Genomic DNA, 21425 nt, shown 5'->3' on the forward strand with positions numbered 1-21425 from the left:
ATTCGCATGGATATATGTCTCCAATTGGATGGAAACCAAGCTAGTCATATTGTTTTGTGTCTGTCTTTGTTCACAGGAACCTTTTTCAACCTTTTCAGCCCTGCACCTGATGCTACCTTCTCAAATGTCCAGGGAAACAAAAATAACATAAAACATAAGATAAAACTTGCTGTGTCTTCAAAAACACCGGAGTAGAAAATAAATCTCAGAAATAAAAAATGAATATATCAAAGCGCCTCACGTGCTTGCTCTTAAAAATAAAGAAAACAGCTTTGTACATGAGTGACTACCTCTAACAAATTAAAAATAAAATGTGCTATTGCTTGAAACTGGATGAAAATACTCTCGTGATTCGAAATGGCAACATTGCAGGGAGAACAAATCCAGAATAAAAAAACAAAGCTCCTCTGGCTTGTGGGGGGGAGTGAACTCTTGAGTGTGTCTGTGCCACATTAAAGAAAAGAAAATACAACGGAGAGCAGAGAGACAGAATGATGTCATTGCAGAGACACCAGCCATGTTGTCTTCTTTAAAGAAGAAGACTGAGCCTGATTTCTCACCGCTCTCTAATAAACAGAAGTTAAATACGTAATATAATCAAGTAAATCAGATGCACAACATKTCTATGGTTATCCAATGTTTGCAAGGCCAAATATGATTGACTGAAATGGTATTATTGCATTGCAAATACACCGAACAAAAATATAACACCTGAAATACACCATACATGTGCTATGTGGAGGTCATACAGTGCCTTCAGCAAGTATTCATACCCCTTACTCCACTATTTGTTGTGTTACAGCCTGTATTAAACATTTATTTAAAAAGAATGTCACTCATCTACACACAAGAAGTGAAAACATGTTATTTAMATTTYTTTGCAAATTTATTGAAGATGAAGTACAGAAATATCTTATTTAAMAAAGTAATCACACCCCTGAGTCAATACTATACTGAACAAAAATATAAAACGCAACATGTAAAGTCATCAAAAAGAAAGGAGGACCAAGGCACTCTTCATATAATTAATTAAAATGCCTTTATTAGTATGGCATGTTCAATAGAAACAAAGTTTTTTTTTAAACCGACGCGTTTCGGCTGCATGGCCTTCGTCAGGGAGTACATGTAAAGTGTTGGTCCCATGTTTCATGAGCTGAAATAAAAGATCCCAGAATTTTTCCWAAAWTTCTCTCAAATTTTGTGTCCAAATTTGTTAACATCCCTGATAGTGAGCATTTCTCCTTTGACAAGATAATGTATCCACCTGATAGGTGTTGCATATCAAGAAGCTGATTAAACAGCATGAAAATTACACAGGTGCACCTTGTACTGGGGACAATAAAAGGCCACTCTAAAATGTTCAGTTTTGTTACACAACAAGTTTTGAGGGAGCGTGTAATTGGCATGCTGACTGCAGGATCGTCCACCAGAGCTGTTGCGAGATAATTTAATGTTCCTTTCTTTACCTTAAGACACCTCCAACGTCGTTTTAGAGAATTTGGCAGTACGTCCAACAGGCCTCACAACCGCAGACCACGTGTATGGCGTTTTGTGGTCAAGCGTTTTTTCTGATGTCAACGTTGTGAACAGAGTGCCCCATGGTGGCGGTGGGGTTATAGTATGGGAAGGCATAGGCTATGGAGAACGAACACAATTGCATTTTATCGATGGCACTTTGAATGSACAGAGATACCGTGATGAGATCCTGAGGTCCACTGACGTGCCATTCATCCGCCGCCATCACCTCATGTTTATGAATGATAATGCACGGCCCCATGTCGCAAGTATCTGTACATAATTCCTGGAAGCTGAAAATGGCCCAGTTCTTCCATGGCCTGCTTACACGCCAGAAATGTTACCCATTGAGCATGTTTGGGATGCTCTGGATTGACGTGTACGACAGCGTGTTCCAGTTCCCCCCAATATCCAGCAACTTTGCACARCCATTGAAGAGGAGTGGGACACACCAGATACTGACTGGTTGTCTGATCCATGCCCCTACCTTTTTTTTAAGGTATCTCTGACCRACAGATGCATATATGTATTCCCAGCCAWGTGAAATCCATAGATTAGGGCCTAATGAGTTTATTTCAATTGACTGATTTCCTTATATGAACTGTAACTCAGTAAAATAGTTTAAATTGTTGCATGTTGCATTTATATTTTTGTTTAGTATACTGTACATTGAAACAAATTAAATTATCAAAATTGTAGTTAAAAAAATGGGTGCATCATGCTTTAACCACGAACCCTAATAAATAAAAATAGACACATTGCGTCGATGTTCTATATGGACAGTGCTACTGTAAGAGAAGGGGTTTTGWAACTCACCATGTTCACTTCTGAGATGGAGTCAATGCTAGCGATGTTGATGCTCATTCCTACGATGACTGGGGCACCTGAGGGAACACAAGAGCCAGTACAGTCACACAACAAATTCACACCATTATTCACACTGGGCCAAAAATACACTTCTAACATAACATAGGACAACACGTACACACATTATAATGTACTTTATTTGCAAAAGTAGTATGCAATAAGCAAGGCATGTTTTTTTCTGTTTTTTTTTTTTTTTATCTTATGAGATTATTCTGTATAATGAAAAGCGCTTTACAAATGTAATCAACTATTATTATTATTATTATTATTAATGTTAAGATAAGAAAATAATCCAATTATCTCCACATGCTGGGTTATCTCAATAATTATCAGGATATTATTGTATGTACCATGATATAACTCCTTTTTTTTTTAGATGCATTACATATGAGACTGGACCTGGACATTTCTGATGTGGGAGAGTGAATCAGACATTTTTGGGAAAACTGTCATAAATGTGTCACTGTGGGAACAAGCCTCGTATGAGCAGGAAGAGACCACTGACGGAATCGAGAATGAAGAAAACATACCATAATTACTTAAACCCATTGACCTTTATCATACAGTCTGTGGAAAGTGACCGAAAAAGGCTGCAGACTTTAAAGTAGGAACAAATTGGTGGGGGAAAAAATCATAAAAATTACAGAGGCTGATGAATAGTCAAATCCAATTTTTGGGAGGCTTWAAACAGCCATATAAAATCTAACTAAATCTTTCTTTAAACTTCATAAAATTGTAATCCATATGAGATTCAGGTACATCATGCTAATTTCACGGTCAATATYCTCGCCCCCCAAATCATGTAATCTTTGTGTATCTCATCCTACCTCTTTCTCCTCACAAGAAACGTAAACATTGAAGTGAAAGGGATGTAAAAGTGTGTTGATATTCAGCAATGTCAAAAGGGAATAATTAAAGGCCCAGTGCAGTCAGAAACGTGGTTTCCTTGTGTTTTATATATATTTCCACACTATGAGGTTGGAATAATATTGTAAAATTGTGAAAATAATGATAATGCACTTTTAGTCTATGAGCTGTTTGAAAAGACTGGTTGAAATTTCAGCCTGTTTTGGTGGGATGGAATGTTGCCTTCCATGGTGACATCACTAGGGCCATAACTACATATGAGGATGCCGTATTATTAATATATGAGAATAGTAGAATACACAAGGTGACATTTCATAACTTACTGTTGAGAGTGAGAATAGTAGAATACACAAGGTGCCATTTCATAACTTAATTATGCATCAGCAGTTTTCATCTTGTTATATGTCACTCACTGACAGTCAATCAAAATGTCAGCGWTTTKTTTTTTAGATTGGTAAATTAGTCTAGTTAGTCTAGCCAGCTATCTAAACGTGTAGTAATCATGGCCGAATTACCGACCGGAGACGCAGGGCACATGCCCAAGGGGGCGCTGACCCCCAGGGGGCCCCCATTGATTTTGTTAGTCACTCTCACTCAGAGACTGTTTCAGATACCCTGGTTACGGCCCTGGACATCACCATGCGGTAAATTAGTTAATAGACCAATAAGAAAGAAAGTTACAAACCTCTCTGCCAATAACAGCTCATTTTCAGTTTTTCCCTCCCCACTAAGACCACTCCCAGACAGTCCTAGTAAAATTCTTGCTTGAGAAACTGCCCTTTGCTAATAAGCAATTTTTAGTTCTTTTTAACTGTTTTAATTGAAAACAATCAATGTAAGGTACTTAATTGTTACCCAGAAAGGATTTGGTATTGAGATAAAACGGCCGCATTGGAACTTTTCAAGGCAACATTCCTACATTTTTGGTTCTATTCAGATCTTGCTGCCCTTCAGTTTAGAGCAGCCTGGATTTTATAACGGACACTAGATCTGTCTTGAGTCAGTTAAAATAACAAATAAAAACAACATTATGTGCGTGGGCCGATGATGAAAGTAATAGCAAATGGAAGGTCAAATTTTTTTTCGAACTAACCACAAATATACTCAAGCACTGCGTATGACAAATGTACTAAATTTGTCCTTTGCCTTCTTAGTGTGGAGTTAATCAACCCTCTACAGATGCCCCGGGGAGTGCTTTAACTGTTGTTAAAAACAATGATATTAGAATATACCGGTTGACCTTTACCCCCATAGGAAATAGCAGTTGTCATTTTGTATTGTTCAAAGCGAATGCTGAATCTTTAGTTTTAAGAAGTGCTGTGCTGAACATGTGACGGCGGGGTGCGAGWAAGACCGCGAATCTTGTGCATAATCAGAGTTCAATTTGTAATTTCTTTGAAAATGTGTGCATATTTAACATAATTGCACCTGTCCATATACACTGTTTATCCATCGTCTGAAAGGTTGAGAGGTCAAAGAATGACGCTGAACTAGTGGAATGGTCAAAGTGCCACAGACTGTACTTGAAGAGCTCTCTGTCTAGAAGTTGARGTTAAGTGCGGTGTTTTGGAAAACAACAGAGACATACTGACAGTACTGACACAAAGAACATAGTCTGAATGTCACCCAACTTGTGAATTTCTCTGGATAAGAGCATCAATGAGGAGGATACAGTGTATCTGCACACAGTATGTTAGTGATAGAAACAGAATGTGGCTAAATCTGTAAACTGGCATTACAATAGATACACGTGTTTCATTCACAAACATTAAGTGCAAAAAGTGAAAGACATTCTGGAAGTTGGGCTTTTTCATCCTGTAAGTCTTTTCACCTTCACAACATCTGGTGATATTTCATGCAGTGCCAACTTTGGAGCTCAAAGCAAGGACTCCCCACTCCCCTCACTTCAAATGTTCACTCCTTGATTTGTAACAATTGCAACATTTCTGCACAAGGGAATTGTGTCAACCCCACAAGGGATGAATGAGTCATTTCCCAGTCAGCAGACMACTGAATCATGATGATCAGRTGAAGGAGGAAGGAATTGTGACCACAAAAACAATGACCAAACGCTCACAGAAAAGGCTGAGAGTAACATCCCAACTTTTTGTTTTGGGACTTCTCCAAAGGTTCTTCCTGTTTTTAGCAGTGGCCGGGGAAGTACCATCTCAACCAATTGGTTCAATACAGGTTTGTTACAGCAGTGTATTTTAGGTGAACTACAATTCCCTTGAGCTAAGAGTGGCGTAGGCAACAAAGGCACTTCCATACAGCTAGTGTATGTTCTGAACGTACATGTAATGTACCGTGCAGCTGTGGATAAGCTGTTAAAATGAATTGAAACATTGTCTAATGTAACACCTGTTTCAAGTATCTTTCATACAATTGAGAGCTTCCAAAGTAGCCATTACGGTCCAGTAAGTTCTTACTTTGTTACGAGAAAAAATCTGCACTTATGATTTTTGTCACAGACCAACGCTTGGGACATTTTCTTGAACAGTTACCTGGGCATTGCCAACTTTATCAGGTGTGAATCACAGATTTGCTTCTGAGAAACATACTGCCTGTGGGTTTTTGAAATGGCTGGCTGCCAACAGAAATGTTTTCTTAGTTGCATTAATATTTCAGAGGTGGTTTACCCACAATACACACAACAGGACATTTTGTAAAGCACTGCAACGTTGGGCATTGAACAACATTTTTCTCAAACCACGCCAGGYAAAGGAGGCTGGCCCTGTAACTCATCCAGCCAAAGGTGTTCCACCTTCCCTCCAGAGACACAACACACAGACAAAGAAACAGAGAGAGAGGACTGTGAAAGATGGTCTTGAGAGTATGGCTTCTGTAACTGCATCTCAGAATCCCTTCCAATTTGTGCAAATTTAAAATGAATCTCGAAAACAGTGATTTTCTGAGTTTGTCTCAAATCCATGACCATTGTTTGTTTACTTTCGTTCCTTCCTTCAAATAATCCGCAGATTACTCTGGCTCCGGCCAACTCTGGAAAGATCTGACAATTACCATGTTTCTCCTAATACTGGCCCTGAAATTTTAAGCAGCACAGCACTTGACTGATAGTGCACATCTCTCCTATCTCTTCTTCTCTTCTTGACTGAGAGTGCACATCTCTCCTATCTCTTCTTCTCTTCTTGACTGAGAGTGCACATCTCTCCTATCTCTTCTTCTCTTCTTGACTGAGAGTGCACATCTCTCCTATCTCTTCTTCTCTTCTTGWCTGAKAKTGCACATCTCTCCTATCTCTTCTTCTCTTMTTGWCTGAGASTGCACAKCKCTCCTATCTCTTCTTCTCTTCTTGACTGAGAGTGCACATCTCTCCTATCTCTTCTTCTCTTCTTGACTGAGAGTGCACATCTCTCCTATCTCTTCTTTTTTTGTAATCCTATTTTCTTTCCCCCTCTCCTCCAGCTCTAGCTGCCATGTTGCCACGGCAGACCACCTCTCTCTTAAATGCCCTGCAGCTTTGTCATATTTCCTGACCCATCTTATTTTTTTTAAAGAAGGAAAAARTGGGGCCATTTTCCATTGCGCTTTGTGAAGGCAACTAGTAACAATTTTCCCCAGAGATGTCAAAGTACATTCGTTCGCTGGTTGTAAACAGAAAGCACAAAGATCTCTCTCTCTCTCTCTCACTGCATATTTTTGACCCTGCTTCAATGAAACAGAGGGATCCACTTTGCCACCGTGGCTTTCTCAAAATATAAGCACTTACCTGCAGCAGCACTTTCGTGAGCTGAAGCTAAATATCGCCTCGACAACAGCAGACTGAGATCCTGATAGAATGTTTCTATCAATTCATGTTTTCACATCGGAATATATTTGAGATTTTTTTGTAAATATTTGTACATAAGTGGCATCTGAAAATGGAAGAAGCAGGATCTCAAATCAGATGATTGTGTGCTAGTGTGTACGTGCATGCATTTGTAYGTGCTTGTGTGTATGCTTTTGTGTGCTATGGGTGCTATTGTGTATGTGTGTGTGTGGGGGGGAGGGGGCTTCTGTAATTTACTTTACTATTTATATTTGTTATTATTTTTCCTTTTACTTCACTCCATTCCTAAAGAAAATAATGTACTTTTTACTCCATATATTCCCTGACACCCAAAAGTACTCGTTACATTTTGAATGCTTAGCAGGACAGGAAAATGGTCCAATTCACAATTATCAAGAGAACATCCCTGGTCATCTCTACTGCCTCTGATCTGGCAGACTCGCTAAACAGAGAACATCCCTGGTCATCTCTACTGCCTCTGATCTGACAGACTCACTAAACAAAGATGCTTCATTTGTTAAGGATGTCTGAGTGTTGGCTATCCGTAAATGAAAAAAAACAAGAAAATGGTGCCGTCTGGTTTGTTTACAKTTTTTTCCAACTGCTTACACACAAAATCTTTTCATGTCACACGMTTTTTGAAACCTCTCACTCAAAGTGCAAAACTACACACCAAATATCCAAAACCATAAGCTATTTCTCAGCCTTTGACTCAGTTGTCAATTGCATAAAACACTTTTTTCAAAAAACACTACACACAATTCTCTACCTAAAACACAAAAATCTAACAGGAAGTGACTTGCTTTCCTTTTCCAAACACAACCAATCAAAATGCTATACTTATTCACCAGGTCACACACACACACTCCTCACATGTGCAAACACTAATAGCTTAACTGATCACTAACCAATCACTGCTTTACTGTAGTATAGGCCTATACATAGGTCAAAGGTCAGATTACCTGTTTTGAACAATGGATGCCAACAATGGACAGAGAGCAAGAGGAGTAGGAGGGAGAGGAAGAGGAAGAAGAGGACGATGGCAAAGAAGAGAAGGAAGGAGAGCCATCTCTGATGAGATTAGGGCAACACTTGATCATGTGATCAACCACGGTTTGACCATGAGAGAGGCTGGACTGAGAGTCCAGCCCAACTTGAGTCGATTTACAGTGGCGTCCATAATTCGAACCTTCAGAAATGAGAACAGGTATGCAACTATCTAATGACTATTTTAGCATTACAGTAATGTACTGTAAAATACGTATGACTGCATAGTATTGCATAAACATTTGTAACTCTAAGCCATCCATTTACTGCACTGCATTGAATGAATGAAGTTGGTTATCATGCTGTACTACATTTTTTTRWACATTATTTACAGTTCCTATGCTGAACACATACTGTGTTTGAATTCTGTACAGAGTGGAAAGGCAAAGACATCATGGAGGACGAGGACGCTTGTTTACAGATGTACAAGAGACTGCAATTATAAATATGGTTTTGGCCAAAAATGCAATTAGGATTCGAGAGATAAGAGAGCATATCTTGAATAATGACACCATATTTAACAACATCAATGCTGTAAGCCTGTCGACCATACAACGCATCCTCCAACGGCACCGAGTGACGATGAAACAACTTTACAAGGTGCCATTTGAGAGAAACTCTGACAGAGTCAAGAATATGCGACATGACTTTGTAGAGGTATGTATGCAACACTACTTCCAGTACTTCAGACATACCATATTTACTCATCTGTATATCCTTTTGTCTGTTACAGAGAGTATTGGAGCTGGATGCCCATGTAATTCGCCATTAATTTATTTATGTGGATGAGGTTGGCTTCAACCTCACCAGAACCAGGCGCCGCGGAAGAAATGTAATAGGACAGAGAGCAATTACCAATCTCCCTGGACAGTGTGGGGGTAATATAACTATGTGTGCTGCCATCACTCAAAACGGGGTCCTCCATCACARTGCCACACTGGGTCCGTACAACACCGGCCATATGCTCACTTTTCTGGATGCAATTTACACAATGCTTGTCCCTGATCCAGATCAGGAGCCTGCTAGATTTGTGGTTTTATGGGACAATGTTAGTTTTCACCGGGCTGTTCTGGTCCAAAACTGGTTTGCCACYCATCCACAATTTGTAGTTTTGTACCTACCCCCATATTCACCTTTTCTAAATCCCATAGAGGAATTCTTCTCAGCCTGGCGCTGGAAAGTGTATGATCGCCAACCCTATGCCCGCATGCCGCTTCTCCAGGCAATGGAGGACGCATGTGGGGACATAGAGGTTGCCTCTGTCCAAGGTTGGATACGCCATGCTAGGAGATACTTCCCTCGATGTTTGGCAAGAGAAAACATATCTTGTGATGTGGACGAAGTATTGTGGCCAGACCCAGGCCGGAGAAGAGATGAAGCGTAGCTTAGCACTGGTGACTGCCCCCCCCCCTACCACAGATTCCTGGACTGCCCCCCCCCGGGACCCCACACACACAATTGTGTTCTTTACTGTATTCTAAAGAATATACTTTTGGTTTACATATGTTTATGGTTTTGTTGTATGCTACTGTATACAACAGTAATGTTTGGCCTAATAAATATTTTCTGTTTCTACATTGCATTGGTGTTTACAGTGTACTTGTTACCCCTCTCAGCAGATTACTTTCAATGTAGAACATTGTATTGAAATGTAGATATAAGCCTATGAAAGACCAAAGAGTTTTAGATTTAGAACAACAGTGTTTACATGGTATATCCAAAAATTTACTATTATGAAAGCAGTGTTTGCCATTTGATGCAAATGCTTCATTCTGACATGTGTTTATGGCATTTTGAATGCAGTGTTACATTTTGAAGGAGATGTGAGGCATTTTGCATTTTGTGTGTGCAGTTTTGGGAATTGTGTGWRGAGTTTTGAAAAAAGGAGACAGTTTTGAAAACGTGTGTAAGSAGTTGGAAAAAACTGTAATATAAGGAATTTGAAATAATATATACTTTTAATTTGATACTTAAGTATATTTTAGCAATTACATGTACTTTTGATACTTAAGTATATTTAAAACCAAATACTTTTAGACTTTTACTCAAGTAGTATTTTACTGGGGACATTCACTTTTACTTGAGTCATTTTCTATAAAGGTATCTTTACTTTTACTCAAATATGACAATTGGGTACTTTTTCCACCACTGTGTGTGTGTGTGTGTGTGTGAGAAAAAGAGATGGGGGAATATCGATGTCCAGGCCAAACCCCAACTACTATTAGCAATTATCACATCACAGTGTGTCAGCACTTTCCACTACTTTCTCAAATAAGCCGCATCTAAGCCACTGACTGGCGTGACCTGATGCTGTTTGCCGACAAACTCTGACCTGATCTCCCGGAGTAGGGACTACTTCCAGCTGAGTCCCATAACTCGCCAGCTATTGATGTGGCATATTAAAGGAGTGTGGAGTATAGAAAATAGTCTTTAATAAAGTCAGGCTTGGATCCAACTCAACGTCCAGCATCCAGGAACTTCATCTCCTGATCTTTGATTGTCTGCCAGTTTCCTCTCTCCTCTCTGATCTCAGCACATTCCCCCCTACCAAGGAAGGCACAGCCCTCAAGGAACCAAACAAATTCTACCACTTTGCTACAGTTTTAATTTAACAGAAGAAGAATGGATGTTCTTAATCCATGCTTTACAGTTGTTTATCTCAGTGTCTTTGATAAAGGCTGTGAGTTTCTGATGCATCTATTGGCAACGGTGGGTGTGGTCCCTATGTCAAGAAGCATAGTAACTGCACAACCTGCAATTCATCACCACTGAGGTTAGTATCAACGCTAATGCAGACACACACCAACAATAAATCCACTCCTGAGAGCAACATTGAAAAAAGCATGAGTACTTTCCGAAATATTTCAATAACACAATCACAGTTCACTAACATGCAATGATAAAATAGGGCGGGAAACATTAGCACTACATTCCTGCGTCTGCCATTGAAGAATAATCATCTTTGGACAGTACCAGTGAATGAGAAAAACAAGTTTATTTGTCAATAGAGCTGCATTCTAGACCCCTCCAAGCCATAGCACACAGATTACTCACTCCTCTCTGCCTTTCTTTGTTTGACATTTTGCCTCTACTCTCTCTACTTCCTGTATGTAGTGCTTTTGGGCTTCTCTGAGCAGGTCCACTGCTTCCTCAAAACGTGTGTTATTTTCCTCCATTTTTACACTCAGCAACCAGATGGCCCCATCATCTGTGTCCATATTTAAATGACAAATGCAAAGCAGGTGGCATCTCTGGAGTGCCTAGGTTTGGTTTTTATTAAACAGAGGGCCCCGTMCCTGGAAGCCTGGGAGATGCTCAATGAAACACACAGCCAGTGTTTTCAGGAATACCTCAGGTGGATGGGGCCGTTTAGACTGGCTCCCTCTTCAGGGGCAACAATCCCCCCTCAGCATGTTTTTATCCCTGGCAGTGTTTCCTGTCATACAGGTAAAGACGATAATAATGATCTCAAATTGCTTTACAGTAGGAGGTTGGGGACTGAGAGGGAATCACTCGCAGTCGGTACAGTATATTTGCACACCAGAGAAAGTGATGGTTTCGAGGTGGATCGGGTTTGATTTGGCTGATGGTAGGGCTGGTGGGCTGATGGTAGGGCTGGTGGGCTGATGGTAGGGCTGGTGGGCTGATGGTAGGGCTGGTGTTGGGAGGCATGTTGGTGATTAGATATTGTGACATTAGAACATCAGGACCTAAATATGTCAGGATGAAGCCCACCCCTCCCACCCCGCCCTGAATATGCTCAAAGAGGCAGTTCAACCCTGTTTGATACGTATACTATATATACAAAGGTATGTGGACACCCCTTCAAATTAGTCGATTTGGCTCTTTCAGCCGTAGCCGTTGCGGACAGGTGTATAAAAACGGTAGAATGGCCTTACTGAAGAGCTCAGTGACTTTCAACGTGGCACTGTCATAGGATGCTACATTTCCAACAAGTCAGTTCGTCAAATTTCTGCCCTGCTAGAGCTGCCACGGTCAACTKTAAGTGCTGTTATTGTGAAGTGGAAATGTCTAGAAGAAACAACGGCTCAGCCGCGAAGTGGTAGGCCACAGAACGTGACCTCCAAGTGCTGAAGCGTGTAGCGCGCAAAAAGGGTCTATCCTCGGTTGCAACACTCACTACTGAGTTCCAAACTGCCTCTGTAAGCAATGTCAGCACAATAACTGTTCGTCGGGAGCTTCATGAAATGAGTTTCCATGGCCGATCAGCCGCACACAAGCCTAAGATCACCATGCRCAATGCCAAGCGTTGACTGGAGTGGTGTAAAGCTCGCTGCCATTGGACTCTGGAGCAGTGGAAACGCATTCTCTGRAGTGATAAATCACRCTTCWCCATCTGGCAGTCCAACGGATGAATCTGAGTTTGACGGATGCCAGGAGAACACTACCTGCCCCAATGTATAGTGCCAACTTTAAAGTTTGGTGGAGGAGGAATAATGGTCTGGGGCTGTTTTTCATGGTTCAGGCTCCTTAGTTCCAGTGAAGGGAAACCTTAACGCTACAGCAAACAATGACATTCTAGACGATTCTGTGCTTAGAAATTTGTGGCGACAGTTTGGGGAAGGCCCTTTCCTGTTTCAGCATGACAACGCCCCATGCACAAAGCGAGGTCTATTCACAAATGGTTTGTCGAGATCGGTGTGGAAGAACTTGACTGGCCTGCACAGAGCCCTGACCTCAACCCAATCAAACAACTTTGGGATGATTTGGAATGCCGACTGCGAACAAGGACTAATCACCCAACATCAGTGCCAGATCTTACTAATGCTCTTGTGGCTATATGGAAGCAAGTCCCCACAGCAATGTTCCAACATCTAGTAGAAAGACTGGAGGCTGTTATGGCAACAAGCAAGTGTCCACATACCTTTGATCATGTAGTGTATGTATGCAGTACACACCATGAAGTGCCCTCTACTGGCTTTTCACTGACTCTACACTCTGTTTTGCTGTTGATCACCAGAAAAAGGACAGTGTTTTATAATGGCTTACAAAGAACACAAATATACATAGATACAGTGAGGTAAGATGTAGATTCATGAAATGGGTTACTTGTCATATCACACTGCTATTTCTCAGGTGGTGACTGCAGTAATACTCTTTGTAGATGATAAGGAAGTTGATGTTGCTGTACTTTGATTTGTGCCCATTTCWTGTTACTCTGGTGTAATTGCATTATTTGGGAGGTTTGTGTCCATGGATGCAGTCAATTGCAAACTGAAAACAAATTTACTGGATAACGCCATTGCACAGAAAATACCACTCTGCCTCTAATATAAAAAATCTAATAATCGACTCATTGCTTAGCAACAAAGGGTTCCATGGCAACTGCGCAGCATTCTCACTATAACATTACAAGGGAAGCACGGTGCATTGTGTTGAATCTGCACTCATTTTTGTATTCAATGGCCACTGCTGTCATGAAAGCTCCTTCTTGAGACAATAAACCAAAAACTAAACACATGCTGTGTCGCCTTGCAATGCTTCCTATTTATCAAACGTATGACCTCACGTGTGCCAATATGCATATCTAATTTGAGACAAGGGATTGAATGTCTGTGGAAGTATCTCAAATATTTTTATATCCCTCAAAACTGATATGTGTCATCATCAATAGATTGTTGACATTTCCAACATGTGTAGCTGGAAGCTATGAGTCATAAATAAGGGCTGGCTCGTTATGCTTTAATAGTCGTTGGAAACACCCCTTCTATTAAGAGCACTTTGGAGACGAACAAGGGAATCATAGATAATTAGTCCACAACATCATCATTTTTCAATCACATTGTGGTTATCATCATGATATATGTGTTAATATTACTACTAACGTTAATAGTAGTAGCCGTGCTGGTCGATGCAGTAGTGACAGCAGAGTTGTAGAAAAAGCTGTGCTACATACATTTAGTTACTCAACGTATCCCTATTTGCATGCTGGAGAGCTTGTCTTCAAATGACTCCCCATCATACGATGTTCATTGCTTTCCTCAGCCATTTATGGTAACAGAACCTCCAKCTGCGACACGCCTGTGGTTGAGAAGCCACAGGCTAATGAAAACACACCTATGAGTGCATCAGTAAACCGAAGCACTATAGCATCTTATCACAGGCACTGAGATCAGACATGCAATTAACGTAACTCTTGCTAATGAAATAGCCTTCTGAGTTCTGACACTTAACGATCGCGGATGAATGAAGGGAGATCATTTCACTAGTTATATTGTRATGTCAGACGTTGAGGACACACTGATGAGAGAGTACATGAGAAAGGGAGAGGGAGAGAGAGAAAGAGGGACAGAGCCTGCAGAGGTAGTAAATTAAGGGAATACACCAGGACATAGAGACAGGGAAGAAAGAAAGGTGGCMCTATCCAACAAAAACATCCAGTGACTCCAAAAAGCTGAGGTTAAGTAATGAGATGGGCTTTTAAGCATGCTTCCTGGCATTGCGGCTGTTGGCATCGATCACTATGTGCCGTAAATGACATTTATATCCTTGTTTATCTATCTGAACAATTGGATAGCCGCATCCCGTCCTTGGCCGGTCCCTCTCGGCCTGCTCAAGGACACACCTCCCATCAATCACTGGGGTTGCAAAAAGGGCGTGACTGGGGGCATGAGGAGGGGAGTTGRAAAGCAAAAGAATGCCTTGTGAGTTGCCTCACCGGTGTGCGACCTATGGTTTCTGTACTTCACAGACGGCTGAGATACATTTTGAGTCTAATTTCCATCTGAGCTTTTTTCCCCTCTCCTTCGTTCAAAGCTTGCTGGATTACAACACTTTGTTGATTGAAGCCCCCCCATCCCCTGCATGCCCCCCCCCCCCCCCCCACCACCACCACCACACCACACACCTCACTGATCAGAGCCAGAACAGCGCCAGTAAGAGAGGGAAACGCTGTGCTCCCTCCTTAAGCATTGTTCGCTTCTGCTTCCCTCTGCCAATAAATATCTTGCTGTCTCTCTCATCAGGATAGATATAACCCTGCACACCCGAAGATCCATCTCTGCTGTTCTCTCTTATCAGGATAGATATCAACCCTGACACACCCGGTCATCCATTCCTGCATGTTTCTCTTATCAGGATAGAATCAACCTTGCAACCCCGGCATCCATCTCTGATTCTTCTTCATCAGGTTAGTAATCAACCCTGACACCCGAGCATCCATCCTGCTGTCTCTCTTTCATCAGGATAGATATCAACCTGCACACCCGGCATCCATCTGCTGTTTTCTCTTCATCAGGTAGATATCAACCTTGCACACCCGAGCAGTCCATCCTGCTGTTCTCTCTTCATCAGGATAGATATCAACCCTGACACCCGGAGCATCCATCCCATGCCGTTCTCTCTTGCATCAGACAGATATCAACACTTGCACCACCCGGGCATCCAAATCCTGCTGTTCTCTCTTCATCAGGATAGATATCAACCTTGCACACCCGAGCATCCATCCTGCTGTTCTCTCTTCATCAGGATAGATATCAACCTTGCACACCCGGGCATCCATCCTGCTGTTCTCTCTTCATCAGGATAGATATCAACCCTGCACACCCGAGCATTCATCCTGCTGTTCTCTCTTCATCAGGACAGATATCAACCCTGCACACCCGGGCATCCATCCTGCTGTTCTGACAACACACTCCTGTTTTGTGCTGAATGGGCATTTATTTTGCACTGTGTTACAGTGGGTCGTGTAATGAGCCCACATGCAAAGCGGCCCATCGTTCAGCATGTGGCGACACACCAGGAAGAGATTGTCCCCAAAATGCTAAATGTGTGGGGTGAAATTTAGATTGGAGCATCATAGGAATATATGCACAAAACATTTAAAGGCTGTTGCTGATATATGCAGGCTTGTACAGATGGGCTTGTATGCATAAATTACGAGTCATGTTTAGAAAAKACACATTTCACAGCATGGGAATCACTCTCTCTGCATACGTATAGAGTAAATGTTCTTTGTGAGCCATTCCGCTCTCATAAACAGACTTGAGGGGGCGCGTTTCATTGGATACTGTTCAGATAATATAGCAAAGAAGAATGCTATTATGATGGCATGAATAAAGCTAGCCCTCACCTCCTCAGATGGAAGACACGCTTGAATCTCATAAACAACTTGTGCATTCGGTCAGTGAGATGCACATACTGTACTGTACTGAGCATCAATGTCACTGCAATGACTGTGCTGTTTCATGACTACATTACATTTACTGCTCTGCCATTACAAATAAGATCAGGCTGCAGCTGGGACTCATTTGAGCTCAATGGGGAATGAGATCAGTAAAAAGAGGGCTGCGTGTGGAGGAGGACTGGTGGCCGTGTTCAGATACCATGGCTGAGGGGTGAACTGGCACTGAAACACATTAGACTGTTAGAGTGTGTGGGCCTGGGCCACCCTTAGTGGGAGAGCAGGTGCTTACGGTTGTGGCTGCATGATACGTGGCCAGGCTGACTTCTCAGACTCCTACTCCACATGGCTGTGGCTCCCCACCACGCTTCACACTGTACATTATCCTGGATCTTTGGAATGTGCCTGGCCCTTTGACTAGAACCAATAACACAAATGGCCTGGAGCTTTACAGTAGACTGGGACCAACCCCCAKGATAGGTACTTTACAGTAGACTGGGACCAAACCCCCAGGACAGGAGCTTTACAGTAGACCGAGACTAACCCCCAGGCCAGGAGCTTTACAGTAGACCGGGACCAACCCTCAGGACAGGAACTTTACAGTAGACCGGGACCAACCTCCAGGACAGGAGCTTTACAGTAGACTGAAACCAAACCCAGGACAGGAGTTACAGTAGACTGGGACCAACCCCCAGGACAGGAGCTTTACAATAGACTGGACCAAACCCCAGGACAGGAGTTTACAGTTAGACCGAGACCAACCCCAGGACAGTCTATACAGTAGACTGGGACCAACCCCAGGACAGGAGGTTTTACAGTGACTGGGACCAATCCCCAGGACAGGAGCTTTACAGTCTTACGACTGGAACGAATTGCCCAAAAACTCTTTGAAGTTGGAGACTTTTATCTCCCTCAACAACTGTTAAAAATCTGCTATCGAGCCCTAACCGATCGCTGCAGCTGTTACATAGTCCATCTGTAAACTGGGACAAACCCCCAGGACAGGAGCTTTACAGTAGGCTGGAGACCAACCCCCAGGACAGGAGCTTTACAGTAGACTGGACCAACCCCCAGGACAGGAGCTTTACAGTAGATGGACAAACCCACAGGACAGGCTTATGGGAGTCATCAAAGAATGTTTGCTACACACCAGCTTCTGAATCTGGCTCCACAGGAGGGCCAGCCAGGTAATAGGACGTACCAGAGGCACCTACACAGGAAGAGAGCGTGTCAACCTTTTAGTTGTAGGGATAAAAACGTATGATGGGCATGCTGAGAAATAAGACATAGTAACCGCCTTGGGCCTGTACTGAACTTCCAGCAAATATCATTGTCTTTCACGTCATTTTGTCATTATTTGTCTAGAGACAATGACTCTCCATTTGGCACAACTTTCATTTCAATGGCCGCTCTTATATGAAGGTAACCTACCTCCCACCCACCCACTCACACACCTTAACACACACGGCAAAGTATGAAGACGGCATTGAGGAGAGGCCTAGGGATGSCTAGCTCTGGGCCCAGGGGCGAGAGGGGCATGTTCATAGCACCAGTGATATGTCACCCACATTTCAAGCTTTGTTAACAGTGGAAGCTGAGACCATAAAACCCATTTCAGCGGTGATGACAGCTAGATTTAAAGTGCGTTCTCCAAGGGGAGGGGAGTGGGATGGAGCTAAGCCAGGCTCTCTCGCCACTTGGCACGGACTCTGCTCAGGCTTTGCTTTTTGTTTTGCGACTCTTGTGCGAGATCATTACACTGAATTCCCCTTGGTAGGATCCAGAGCACCGCGGCACACCGGTGACTCATGATCCCCGCTCCTCTGCCCAAATCAATGACGGCGGGCAGAGACAAAGACAGAGACACAGGCAGAGCCATGCTCCAGTCTCTCCGCCCCTCCGCCCACAGCCAGGCAACAACGCAGCCCACAGAGAAGACATCCAGCAGCAATAGTACACACCGCTGTAGAGAACAAACTAGCAGTCTCAAACAGAGACTTACAACACAATGAGATAACACAACACGAGAGAAACATTTTATCGCCAAGCAACCCACAATATATCGATGTTTTTGGCAGCTTAGCAGAATGTTCTTTAACAAATTAAGTATTCACTGAGAGGTCAACTGGCATTTACCAAATTAATAAAAAATGACTACTTGGATGTACAGTATCGGGAGAACTTGTATTGTGGTATTGTTAACCCATGAAACAACAATCACAGGTGGATAGAGAACAATGCGTTTGATTTGAACAGCCTCGTACTACAAAGCAGGACTCATTGTAACAGGCAGCGGATAGCCTAGTAGTTTGATTATATAACCCACTGTCACAGCGGTTAGGAGTGTTGGGCCAGTAACCGAAAGGTCACTGCTCCCTCTGCTGTTTCCTGAAGTCCACGATCATCTCCTTTGTTTTGTTGACATTGAGTGTGAGGTTATTTTCCTGACACCACACTCCGAGGGCCCTCACCTCCTCCCTGTAGGCCGTCTCGTCRTTGTTGGTAATCAAGCCTACCACTGTAGTGTCGTCTGCAAACTTGATGATTGAGTTGGAGRTGTGCATGGCCACGCAGTCGTGGGTGAACAGGGAGTACAGGAGAGGGCTGAGAACGCACCCTTGTGGGGCCCCAGTGTTGAGGGTCAGCGAAGTGGAGTTCTTGTTACCTACCCTCACCACCTGGGGGCGGCCCGTCAGGAAGTCCAGGACCCAGTTGCACAGGGCGGGGTCGAGACCCAGGGTCTCGAGCTTAATGACGAGTTGGGAGGGTACTATGGTGTTAAATGCTGAGCTGTAGTCGATGAACAGCATTCTTACATAGGTATTCCTCTTGTCCAGATGGGATAGGGCAGTATGCACTGCGATGGCGATTGCGTCGTCTGTGGACCTATTGGGGTGGTAAGCAAATTGGAGTGGGTCTAGGGTGTCAGGTAGGGTGGAGGTGATATGGTCCTTGACTAGTCTCTCAAAGCACTTCATGATGACGGAAGTGAGTTACGGGGCGGTAGTATTAGCTCAGTTACCTTAGCTTTTTTGGGAACAGGACAATGGTGGATCTTGAAGCTGTGGAACAAGAGACTGGATAAGGATTGATGATATGCTCGTAAACACACTGCGCATGCTCTGAGGACGCGGCTGGGGATGCCGTCTGGGCCTGCAGCCTTGCGAGGGTTAACACGTTTAAAYGTTTTACTCACGTTGGCTGCAGTGAAGGAGAGCCCGCAGGTTTTGGTAGCGGGCCGTGTCAGTGGCACTSTATTATCCTCAAAGCGAGCAAAGAAGTTGTTTAGTCTATCTGGAAGCAAGACATCGTGGTCCGCGACGGGGCTGGTTTTTCTTTTGTAGTCCRTGATTGACTGTAGACCCTGCCACATACCTCTCGTGTCTGAGCCGTTGAATTGCGWCTCTACTTTGTCTCTATACTGACGCTTAGCTTGTTTGATTGCCTTGCGGAGGGAATAGCTACACTGTTTGTATTCGGTCATGTTTCCGGTCACCTTGCCCTGATTAAAAGCAGTGGTTCGTGCTTTCAGTTTTGYGCGAATGCTGMCATCAATCCACGGTTTCTGGTTGGGGAATGTTTTAATAGACGCTGTGGGTACAWCATCACCGATGCACTTGCTAATAAACTCGCTCACCGAATCAGCGTATTCATCAATGCTGTTGTTCGACGCTATTGCGGAACATATCCCAGTCCACGTGATCGAAGTAATCTTGAAGCGTGGAATCCGATTGGTCGGACCAGCGTTGAACAGACCTGAGCGTGGGAGCTTCCTGTTTTAGTTTCTGTCTATAGGCTGGCAGCAACAAAATGGAGTCGTGGTTAGCTTTTCCGAAAGGAGGGCGGGGGAGGGCCTTATATGCGTTGCGGAAGTTAGAATAACAATGATCYAGGGTTTTGCCAGCACGGTTAGAGCAATCAATATGCTGATAGAATTTAGGGAGCCTTGTTTTCAGATTAGCCTTGTTAAAATCCCCAGCTACAATAAATGCAGCCTCAGGATATGTGGTTTTCAGTTTACATAGAGTCGAATGAAGTTCTTTCAGGGCCGTCGATGTGTATGCTTGGGGGGGGGGGAATATACATGACTGTGACTATGATCGAAGAGAATTCCCCTGTATGTTGTTATGATCACACCACGTCTCGTTAATCATAAGGCATACACCCCCGCCCTTCTTCTTACCAAAGAGATGCTTGTTTCTGTCGGCGCGATGCGTGAAGAAACCAGGTGGCTGTACCGACTCCGATAGCGTGTCTCGAGTTAGCCATGTTTCCATTAAACAAAGAACGTTCCAGTCTCTGATGTCTCTCTGGAAGGCAACCCTTGCTCGGATTTCGTGTACCTTGTTGTCAAGAGACTGGACATTGGCGAGTAGTATGCTCGGGAGCGGTGCGCGATGTGCCCGTCTACGGAGCCTGACCAGAAGACCGCTTCTTCTGCCCCTTCTGCGGCGCCGTTGTTTTGGGTCGGCGGCTGGGATCCGATCCATTGTCCTGGGTGATGGGCCAAACAGAGGATTCGCTTCGGGAAAGTCTTATTCCTGGTCGTAATGTTGGTGAGTTGACGTTGCTCTTATATCCAATAGTTCCTCCCGACTGTATGTAATAAAACCTAAGATTTCCTGGGGTAACAATGTAAGAAATAACACATAAAAAAAACAAAATACTGCATAGTTTCCTAGGAACGCGAAGCGAGGCGGACATCTCTGTCGGCGCCGGAAGTACTCAGTCGACGGGACAGTAGTGGAGAGGGTGGAAAGTTTTAAGTTCCTTGGCGTACACATCACGGACAAACAGAAATGGTCCACCCACACAGACAGCGTGGTGAAGAAGGCRCAGCAGCGCCTCTTCAACCTTAGGAGACTGAAGAAATTCGGCTTGTCACCAAAAACACTGACAAACTTTTACAGATGCACAATCGAGAGCATCCTGTCGGGCTGTATCACCGSCTGATACGGCAACTGCTCCGCCCATAACCGTAAGGCTCTCCAGAGGGTAGTGAGGTCTGCACAACGCATCACCGGGGGCAAACTACCTGCCCTCCAGGACACCTTCTTATTCATTCCTTTACACTTGTGTGTATAAGGTAGTTGTTGTGAAATTGTTAGGTTAGATTACTTGTTAGATATTACTGCATGGTCGGAACTAGAAGCACAAGCATTTCGTTACACTCGCATTAACATCTGCTAACCATGT

The 21425-nt window shown here is 43.3% G+C and overlaps 1 protein-coding gene across 2 annotated transcripts in view; it reads right to left on the reverse strand.

Annotated features, from left to right (window-relative positions):
* LOC111951184 (gamma-aminobutyric acid receptor subunit beta-4) overlaps window positions 1–21425 on the reverse strand; it is a 64890-nt gene that overhangs the window by 24869 nt on the left and 18596 nt on the right. For both annotated transcript variants that reach the window (XM_070434589.1, XM_023969242.2), the window contains exon 3: window positions 2332–2399. In XM_070434589.1, coding sequence (XP_070290690.1) covers window positions 2332–2399 — 68 coding nt within the window. The remainder of the gene's footprint in view (window positions 1–2331; window positions 2400–21425) is intronic.

This window comes from Salvelinus sp. IW2-2015, linkage group LG23 (assembly GCF_002910315.2).
Source record: "Salvelinus sp. IW2-2015 linkage group LG23, ASM291031v2, whole genome shotgun sequence".
Classification (NCBI taxonomy): domain Eukaryota; kingdom Metazoa; phylum Chordata; class Actinopteri; order Salmoniformes; family Salmonidae; genus Salvelinus; species Salvelinus sp. IW2-2015.